Genomic DNA, 10,895 nt, shown 5'->3' with positions numbered 1-10,895 from the left:
GAGACAACACTCAATTTAGCCACCGCACTACGTCCTAAAAAGGCTAGGATGGGTTTGGTAACTACGGTTCATAGCTTCGTCGAACAATTGAAAGTGAAGTGCCTAAGCATGACAACACACGCCGACAATATCACCTTCAAAATGCCTCAGCTATGTGAGATTGATCGCATAATCCAATACACGAGGCAACCCCCGGATCGAATTGTCGATTATATCTCTACCTAAACATAAGTTCACTCAGCCCGGGTATAGGACTTTTGATATTCTCACCCCACACGTCAAATGAAAATAAACAAGTATTCACATATGTAAGCAATAAAACAAAGCGTAAATATAAACTAAAGAAAACTAGGCGCGACCCGCTAAAAAGAATCCCCAGTGAAGTCGCCATTTCTGTTATCATGGTTTTTGGGTGCCAAGCCATTAATTGGACTTGAACCTTTCGACCGTTGATATCTCTCTTTTTTCTTGGGAAGGGTAAAAGGAGAAAAACCCTTGAGTTTCCGAATTCGGGGGTCATTTTCGCTACGGGAAGGTGTTAGGCACCCGGAGCGATTATGGTATTCCATAAGAACCGCTTTCCTAAGTTTATTTCTACGCTTTAATTTTATTGATTATTTGTAAAAAAGAAAGTGTGATTAGTTAAGAATGGGGGTGAGAAGAAGTAGAATTTGATTTTTATTTCGGCTTGGATGAGTTTTGACTCATTGCCTACGTACCGTTTTACGGGATCAAAACCGGCGTAGTTCTTGCTCAAAGATGGTTTTTGTTTTTATTGGTTGATTTTAAGTTTGAAAAGAGATTTTGAAGAATAGAGATGAGAGGCCTCAAGGGCATTAGATTTAGCAAAAAAAGTGAGGTTTGATTAGTGATTAAAAAGAAAGTCTAAATGATTAAGGTGAATTGAATTTTTCTTAAGAAAAAAGAAAAGAAAAAAAAATGAAGTGTTGACTTCATATTTATTATGAAAATTTTTGAAGTGAAGTTCAATTGTTTTTTTTTGAAAAAAAGATGGATTTTCTCTAAGTGTTTAAAACCTAAACGCTTATTTAACCATACAATCCTATGCATACATCTAAGGTGAGTGTGTGCGTGTCGGTGCGTCATAGTGTCCATAGTCCATATTACAAAAATTGCCTAAATACATTCTATGGCCCCTTTGCCAAGCTACAAACCAATGATAACAAATTACATTACCAAATGAATTAAAACTTGCAAAAAATAAATGCTAGGCTAAAAAAAGTGGAGGGAATGCTAAATGAGATGCATGAAACATGGAAATAAACTTGTTAGTGAAATAAAGCATAAAGAGTAGCAAGAGGCAAGAACGCATAAAATGCCATAAAGATAGTAATAAAATGGTAATAAAACCTAAAATTTTGATATGAAACCCAAGGCATTTGTAGCTTCTAATTCTCATGCTATAGCAAGTTTGAAAATAGTTTCTTTTATCTCAAGCTATAAACATAGGATCATTAGAAACAAACAAGCTTAGCTTCATACCAATTTTGAGATAGAATTATCATCTTATTACCCTCTTTTAGAATATGCATACATTGCTCATACAATCAAGGTTTCATGAATCAATCTAAAACAGCAAAGTAAACATAAGATTGTAGGCATGAGCACCTCTCATTAACATGTCAAATGGCATTTATCACGTATTCACAAATCAATGATAGAATTGACAAAATAATCATAAGAAATAATCCAAGAAAAAATTAAAATGCCATGGATTAATCATACAAGAATTTTGCCAATTCCAGCGTGCAAAAACACCGTAAAACATCAAGAAAATGTCAAGAAGTAAGCATGGATTTTCTAGGAAATTTATCAAGATTTTTAATCAAGACATTGGTTCAAATAGCAAAGAAAAACAGTGCAAATAGCAAAAAAAGCAAAAAAACGTGAAAGAAAACTGAGCCCAACCCAAAGCCCAAAACTACAAGGTCCGGATGCACAGGAGCCACACGATTGATCCAGGATCATAAAACCCTAGATCAAACGGCCAGGAATCAAAGGGGAATGGACCGGATTGAACCGGTCCGGTTCGCTGGCTTATATAAACAGAAGAGTACCGGTTTATTTCATTTTTGCAAATCCTTTCTCTCTCTAACTCTTCTCTCTTCTCTCATCTCTCTCTAAACCCTCACCGCCGGTGAGGATGAAGCCACGGCGGAGACCTTGAAGGTCCGCCGGAAGCTTCATCTTCTCCGGCGCGCCTAAGCACCTCCGGTGACCTAAATTTCCAGAACTTCAAAACTTCTACATCAAACGATTCGTCTTCTTATTCTAAGTATGATTTTGGCACTGGTTTTTACAAACGAATCTTGAAACGACGTAGATCGGGAAAAAACTTCGTACGGTTTTGAAACTGATTTTGATCTTTTTTGAAAGAAAACGTTTAGATCTTTACGGATCTACATCGTTTCGTCGTTTATTGCCTCTCTAGTGCTTGTTTTTGCTTTCAACACTTAGATCCTTATGGATCTAGGTTTTGTGTTTACGGTTACAGTCTTATCTTTGAATTCTGGAAATTTTTAGATCTGCTGCTTGCGTGATTTTTCTTCTACAGGTTTAAACCGTGATTAATACTTTCTAAGAGAAGAAAATGAGTTTTACCTGAAGTTTTGGTTGAAACTTTTAATGGAGGAAAATCTTTGGAAAAAAACTTGAATGTTCTTGACGGTTTTGATGATTTTGCTTGCTTTTGGACCGAAAATAAATCGGTTTACCGGTTCATCTTCATCTTCTCTGATTCTTTCTCTGCTTCTCTGTGATTACGTGCTTGAGCTTGCTTCAACGTTTTTGAATCTGCGTGGAAAATCCCTATGATCAGTGCTTGAGCTTGCTTCAATGTGAGCTCGCACTTTGAATTGTAGGGGAATTCTTCAATCCGGTGATGAAGATTCACACGAATCTCTGAGGATTGATGTGAAAATCAATGAATTTGTGTACGAATTTTGTTCTGGAAATCTTAGGGTTCTTGTGTTCTTGGTGATTTCTCTGTGATTTTTTTGGTTTGATCTAACTGACAAGAAAGAGAAAGTTTGATTCTGTTTTTTGGTGAAGTGGCGTGTGATCAATGGCTTTGACTCTGACTCACTGCTTTTATAGCTGACATGTGTGCATCTGATCAAATGAAAAAGTGACACCTGGACTTGAAAAAAAAGAATGGTGCGGCCTTGGACTTAGAATTAATTTGGGACCTTTCTGCAAAATTGAAAAATTAAGGGACTAATATGAAAATAATAAAAAGGACTAAAATGCAAATTGGAAAAGAAACTGGACCAAAATGCAATAAAAAATAAAATTGAATAAAACGCAATTTGATCAAACGTAAAGCGAAACAAAAATAAAATTGACAAAACGGACTAAAACGAACCAATGACCTAAATGAGGTATTTCAAAGTAACCTCTCTATGCCAAAATTTCGTGTGAAATGACCAAAATGCCCCTAGGGCTAAAAATGACCTAAACTGACTCAAACAGACTTGACACTGACTCAGATGCAAGTTTGAAATGAATTTAACAAGGTTTACTGATGAAATGTAAAAAAAACAATCTGAAAAGACTCAGAGACAGTCACAAGGATGAAAATGGGTCCCACTGCAGGAAATGACCAAAATACCCTTCTGTATGACTTTTTGCAAATTTTGAAATAAACTGTAGAAAAAGCAATGTAATGATTCAGAGACACTTTTGAATGACTTACAAGACAAGTAAAGATATTTCAAAAGGTTTTATGCAAGAAAAACATAGGTGAAATTGTGATTGAAAATACTGCGAGGCAGAGACAATTTGAACTGTGCAGTTGAAATTTGATAATTGACAAAGTTTGAAATGAAATTGGGCCCAGTATTTTTAGGTCCAAAAACAGGGTATAACAACTTACCATAAAAATGAGTTCTTTCTTGTTTGACGTTTCAGATTCACACAATTTCTCCTCTTGACCATTTTCTAAATAATTTTCACCAAACTATTACGTTTTCACATATCAGTATAATCTGTATACGGTTGATTTTTAACTAGTTCAATTCCAAATTTTTGTGATTCTTTAATTTTGATTATCATGGTTCCTGTGTCAAAAACTCCATTGAATTATAAAAAATGATTATCACCGTTCTTGTGTCAAAAAAACTCCATGATTTGTTGTCGTACTTTTTGATCAATGTCAAATGTTTTATAGGCTAAGTGTATGTTTGGTACCACAAAATCAAGATGACCCACCATGATTTTTCAAAAACAACACTTTGTAGGTTCTGCAAAATCATCATCGTGATTCTGATACATGCTAGACATATGCTAAAGAATCGATAAATATATTTTTGAATATTAACAAAAGAGAGAGTTCATGAATGAAATTACCAAATCCCAAAAGCATCGATGCTGAAGATGGGAGATCAAACACCCCATTAATATATTTTTGAATATTAACATTTCACAATATATATTATTAATATTTTGTATAAAATTGAAGTGTATAAATTTGTTGAAAGAACTGTTGATTGAGTTTAGCTCAATTGATAGAGACAAAATATTGTACTCCCTTCGTCCTTAATTATAAAATCCTTTTGAAGATTTTTTTTGTCCCTTTTTATAAGACCCCTTTGTTATTTCCAATTACATTAATTATTTCTTTACATACATACCCCTATTTATTATACATCTTTTTCTTCAATCAACAATAAATAACAGGTTGAAAACATAAACTAACATTATTTCTTAAAGGATAAAATTGTAAAAACAAAATGATTACAAACAACTTTAATACAAATATCCACTATCTTAATTCCCGTGATTTTGACAAGAGGGTCTTATATATAGGGACGGATGGAATATAGGGACGGATGGAATAGTATGTGAGGGTCGATGTTTGAACTTCAGTCACCCCACTTGTTCACTTTAAGAGGTGAATTTCTAGTGACTTGAAAGAAAAAAAATGTTTAATGAACTTAACGTTTTTGGAACTGGATCACCTCCTGCTGCTTTTCTACTGCCATGCCATCTCTCCTGCGCAGTTATGATGTGTTGGATTTAATCCAGCGGTGGAGACAAAGAGAGGAAAAAGGGGCAAGAGAGAGAAATGTCAACTGCCTTTCTCTATTATCGCTCTCTGGATTCAAAATTGTCTTCCTTTAAGTTCAGTTTAAAAGAAGATTTGACGGGAAGGAGCAATACGTGAGTAAATCACATCTTTCTTTAATAGTGGTAAAGAAAAAGAAAAACTAATTGGGGATGAATAAATTACAAACACAAAATTGAAGCATATTTTGAGAATATTTTAAGCAAAAAATAATCAGAATTTGAGAAATAGTTACAACTTTTTCCTTTTAAACTGGTTGAATTATACTGTAACAAAGATAAGCACTCTATGCAATTATCGGCGTTATCGTTGGCAACAGGTTTCGAGATGACTGAGGCGGCGAGGAAGACAAGTACGACCGTTTGGGGAAGAAAGTATGAACATTTATAATTTTATTATTTTTATCATTTTCCTCTTGATTAAATCAAAGGCTGTGATTGGCGCAGGATAGAAACAGGAGACAATACCGCAGGAGAGGATCCGGATCCAACGTTTTTACAATCAACCCATGCTTTGCTAAAAAAAAATAAAAAATCAACCCATACTACGGTTCAAGTATGTATTGGCATTGCTATCGTAAAGCGAAAACAAATATCATAAAAATTGTGAAGTCAATTTCATTAAAAAAAAAAAAAAAACTCTTTTCAATACAAACTTTTTTTTCCCTTAATTAATACCCTTAAAACACTAGTTATCAATTGATTAAAGTTGAGGCTAAGGTGCTAGCCTCCCATAATTTGAAACCAAAGTTGAATACCAGCTACAAGAGATGCTCACATTTAGTATACAACAATGCCTCGAATAGGATTATCTCCCGTGGAGGGAACATGTGAGAAAAAGAAAATCTAAGATGGAGAAGGCAAAAAAAACAAAGACAATGAAATATGCTTTTTTCTTCATTAATTGCTTTCTTACCAAAAGGACACAATACGCTTAACATATATTTGATCTTATGGTGAATATGTCAAAATCACGGTGACCTTCCGTAATTTTACAGAAGCTACGTTTTGTAGCTTCTGCTTAATCATGACGAGTCACCATGATTCTGACATACTCAGCGTGATACCAAACATATGATCAATAGACTATTCTACAAAAATGATAGTCGTCGACATTTTAGGAATGCATCATAAAATAAAAAATTTAAAAAAAAAAAAAAAAAAAAAAACTATTTTGTGTTGGGTTTCTAAATTTAATTCATGGGTTGGATCAATCATAAGACCACTAACAAAAGGTGAAGAAAAGAGCAAGCATGTGAGCTTTCACTATACAGAATCAACAAGAGTGTATAATAATTCAAATTTCAGAATCAACAAGAGTGTATAATAATTCAAATAATTTGAACCATAGGTTATTCAAATGCTGTATAAATTACTACTAGAATAAAGTAGATCCAAGAAAACTGTTTGGCAACGAGTGCTGGTCTGTCACAGCTCACTAAATCATATCAGAGATGTCTACACCAGCAAAGTTTTGAGTACCAATCAGATCAGATATCTGAAACTCGTGTGACATGCTAAACGTTGATTTACCGCATTGTGGAAACGCAAATGAAACTGTAAAAATTAAGAATAGGCTACCTTTCGATAAATTAAGGTTAACAAAATATTGTAATGAAGCACAAATCTCTTTCAAATTGGTCTACTTCAATTTCAAAATGGCCAACAAAACTAAAAATCGGAAAACTAATGACTGAGGAGAAGCAATGTATCACCATTTATGTTCAGCAGTGGTAGTAACAAAGCTACAAACTTGAGTATCAATAAGATCATGAATCAAAAACTCATGTAACATGCACCGTGGAAACACATTGGATTGGCTTATTTGAGCTTATGTACTAGCATAAGCATCTGTGAAATTGTTTCAAAAATCTCATGGAAACAGCTTATGACATATCAATAATCATAAAATCTTCATAATAGTTTATAGCGTAAATAAAGACAGTTTGACTTTATTTTATCTTTTGTTATAAAATAACCTACACATAAGCACTAATACGATAAGAGCTTATGTCTAAGCGTTTGATTAAATTGTTTACTAGAGCTTCCTTTCGTTAAAGATGCAATGACTCAAGCCAAACCTTCAAAGGTTAACCAAAATTGTAACCAACCTGAACCATGCATAGATCTTCTTCAAATTGGTCTACTTAAATTTCAACAGGCCATCAAAGATACAACTTTGAAAACAGTCAGACTAAGGAGAAACAATATATTCATCCTTTCTGTTCTACATTAGTGGTAACACACACTTTGATATTCCTAAATTGTCTAACCTGTGCAGCTTGAACAAAAACGAGGAAATCTCTTTTCTCTTGCCATTCCTTCATCAAATCAAACCAGTGCTTATTTTCACCTCCTATTATGCAGAAACTGAAACCATGAGCAGCAAATGACCGATGCCCAAAAGCCAAAACCACCACCCCAAAGAAGCTTTACTGCATCCACTCATATTTTCACCGGGTCCCAGTCCAATAGGCGATGGTGTTGATCCAATCAAACTTCCATTGCTCACCGACATACTGCATCATCAAAAATGAGACCCCGGTCAAACCTTCACAATCAACAATCTCCAAGCACTATGATCCAAACCTTGAAGTTCCAATATATTAAAATTTCAGCTTAATTCACATGTTTGGCAAATTTTGAAAGAAAACATTGCATCATAACCATGTTTTGTTGTCCAATAATAGACACAATATTTTGTAGCTTTTGCAATCAAATAAAATTTAGTTTCATATATGTTAATACAAATATTTTCATTTGAAAGAAAACTTTGCATCATAACCATGTTATGTTGTCCAATAAAAGACACTATTTTGTAGCTTTTGCAATCAAATAAAATTTAGTTTCATATATGTTAATACAGATATTTTCACAATTTTTTGTATTATTCGTACTTTATCTAGCAGTGTGTAATGTGGATATTACATTATGAATAAATCACCATCACTTTACTTCAACACACTTTTAGTCCAAATCAATTTTTTATGATCAATTTGCTCAAAATCCTTTCTTGTCACCTTAGAACGAAACACACATACTAAGTCCATGTTTGGAATCACCGTCGGATTGACAAAATCACTGTAGCATGGTGGTTTTGTTGAAGCTCCAAAAGGTAGTTTACATGCAAAATTATGATATCTCCCATGATTTTCCCAAACTCACTACGGATCTAAACATGCATTCATTATCTTAGATCAATTTCCATCTAAAGTAATCCTAATCACAGATCAATTCACTCAACCAAAACACCTTCAAAATCAATTAAGAAAAGTCAAATTCTAAAACACTTACCCAGATGGAAACTTGCAATTACCATAACCTGAAAATCAAAACCCAAAAAAGAGTAAAACTTCTACACAACAAAAATCATCTAAAAAACCCTCAAAGACACAATTTTTAGTCATCCACAACAATAACATTGCATGCATTCCAATTTCCAAATACCCTAAATCTAAAACAAAACCAAATTGAACCATAGAGAGATAAACAAAAACGAACTCACTAGGATTTAACGAAGTAACAGCAGCATTGTTATTGAAACTACAGCTATCATCAGTCAAACCATGTTTGAGAAAATAATCATTGAAAGCATAAGAAGCAGTATTCTGAACACTGTTAACATCATAGCAAGGTCCTCCGTTTTGGATTGGGCCACAATCAGCTCCACCAGCTCCACAAGCCCAGTCTAGAGCTGTCTGTAAAGCTGCATCCTCCGCGTTGTTCTTTGCCACACACCAAAGCTCCTGTTTAACGGCTCCACCGTCAGAACCACCGTGGCAGAACGGTGAAAGGAGGAGGAGAAGAAGAAGGGAATCCGAAAAAACGAAGCTTTTTATTGTGGGCATTTTGGAAATGTGACTGTTACGAAGAGAGAGAAAGAGAGATGAAAGTGTGAATGGAATTGAAGAAGATTTGAAGTTGAAGTGGGTTTTGTAAATTGTAACACTGACTGTTACACACACCTGCTGATCTGGAACTTTGTCTTCTTTCTTACATTCTTCTATTTTCTCTTTTTTTCTTTTTTATTTGGAAAGCTTGCTTTTTTTTCTACAACTAGTTTTCTTTTCTATTTTTCAACAAAGGTGGGCATTTATTTTATTTTTTTTTATATTTTTGGTACAAAGTATTTATTCATTGTTATTAATCTTTTAAACTTTTGATAGATATAGTAAGAAAAATATTTATCTCACATCCTTTATTATTTTTATAGATTTTTAAAAATTTAGTTGAATTGGTCAATCTCATAGCTCACCTAATCAAAAATCTTACCAAACTAACAAAGTTTCTTGCGTATCACTCATCATATCCTTTATCTTAAGAACATTCAATTGATTTAGATTGGTCTTCTAAAGTCATAAAATATATTTTGTATTATCTAAATTAATAGTATTAATTTATTTTTTTTTATAATAAAGTATCACCTAATCAATTTTGAGAAATTGATTTATCTATATTTTTTCCATCAAGTTCTCATAGGAATGAGCTATTGATAATCTAGATTTGATCGTGGCATAAATATAATCATACAAAATTGTTCCACCCGCAAAAAAAGGGGAATGTGGCAAAACGCGGGGAACATAACAACAGTCACATGTGTTATTGGGATACTTGTTTAGAAGTCTAAAAAAAAATTGAAAATTTTATATTTAACATATTGAAATTTTTTTAAAAAAAATCTACATAAAATTTCTAATTATTTCATCCCCAATAAATAAATTGAATGAAAAAACGTTTTTAAATAATAAATAAAATTATGTTTACCAACCAAATAATTTTTTGAATGATGTTAAGTGGATGTATTAATTTATGGGAGTGTATATGAAACACCCCACAAACTTAAATCACCAAAATAATTTAAGTAAAGGAAGTGTTTTTAAGGTAACAAACTCACAGTTGACTTCACATGCAACAGCTTGTTAAAGTGTATTGCTGACTCTCCCTGGTGAGTTTTGATGACAATTACTATAAGTATATATCGAATCGACCAAGTAAAAATCTAGTAAAAAATTAGAAACATCACTATATGGATTTTTTTCCTTAAACTTACCGCACAAGCAAAGTTCAAATTACTTAGGAAAGTAAACATAAAGTTTGATAAAAAAAAATTGGATTAAATAAAAATAGAAAATAAAATCACAAATATTTTGGATTAAAATTGTTTTTTATATAATCATTTTAGATTAAAAGTTAGTTTTTTTTAAGGATGATTAAAAGTTAGTTTTTAAAAGCAGCTACTATTCGCCCTTAAAAAAAAACGCTGGTATTCGAATTTCATTTTTGACAACGAAATTCATTTTTGGCTAGTATTCAAATTTCATGGTCCCTATCATGCGACTAAGATTTATCCAAGCAAGCAATAAAAAGCAATTGAGTGTTGTAAACTTTGATGATCAATTTTGTGTTGGTGGATGTGATCTTCTTGAAACATCGACCCATTTATTTTTTTCATTGTAATCTTTTTGCTTCGGTTTGGAATTTCATTCTTCAATGGATGGGTGTTGCTACGACTCTAAATCAGGATGTAGTAGGGCATCTCACTCAATTCAGGTCCTTAGGCGGCATTGCTAAGTCGCGTGAGTCTATTTTACAGGTTATTTGGTGTGCAACTGTGTGGGAAATTTGGAAGGAAAAGAATAACAAGATTTTTAATGATAAACATGGTTCAATCGTTCAGGTGGTGGACATGATTAAGCTGCTAACTTATAAGTGGTTGAAGGTGAAGTATGCATCTCTTCCCTTTAATTATCATGGTTGGTGGAATAGTCCTTTCACTTTATTAGGCATAGGTTAAACTTTGTAGTCTCCTT

At 33.2% G+C, this 10,895-nt stretch overlaps 1 protein-coding gene across 1 annotated transcript; it reads right to left on the bottom strand.

Annotated features, from left to right (window-relative positions):
• Window positions 1–7,167: 7,167 nt before the first annotated feature.
• LOC11417766 (PLASMODESMATA CALLOSE-BINDING PROTEIN 5) lies at window positions 7,168–9,061 on the bottom strand. Its single transcript, XM_003607505.4, has 3 exons — window positions 8,591–9,061; window positions 8,380–8,407; window positions 7,168–7,604 (listed from the first exon to the last, which is right to left on the bottom strand). Exons 1-3 carry the CDS (start codon window positions 8,931–8,933, stop codon window positions 7,445–7,447), a joined length of 531 nt encoding a protein of 176 aa, XP_003607553.2. The 5' UTR covers window positions 8,934–9,061; the 3' UTR covers window positions 7,168–7,444.
• Between the last annotated feature and the right edge of the window lie 1,834 nt (window positions 9,062–10,895).

This window comes from Medicago truncatula, chromosome 4, assembly GCF_003473485.1.
Source record: "Medicago truncatula cultivar Jemalong A17 chromosome 4, MtrunA17r5.0-ANR, whole genome shotgun sequence".
NCBI lineage: Eukaryota > Viridiplantae > Streptophyta > Magnoliopsida > Fabales > Fabaceae > Medicago > Medicago truncatula.
Note: the sequence above shows the minus strand (reverse complement) of the source record. Positions and strands in the feature narration are given on the sequence as shown.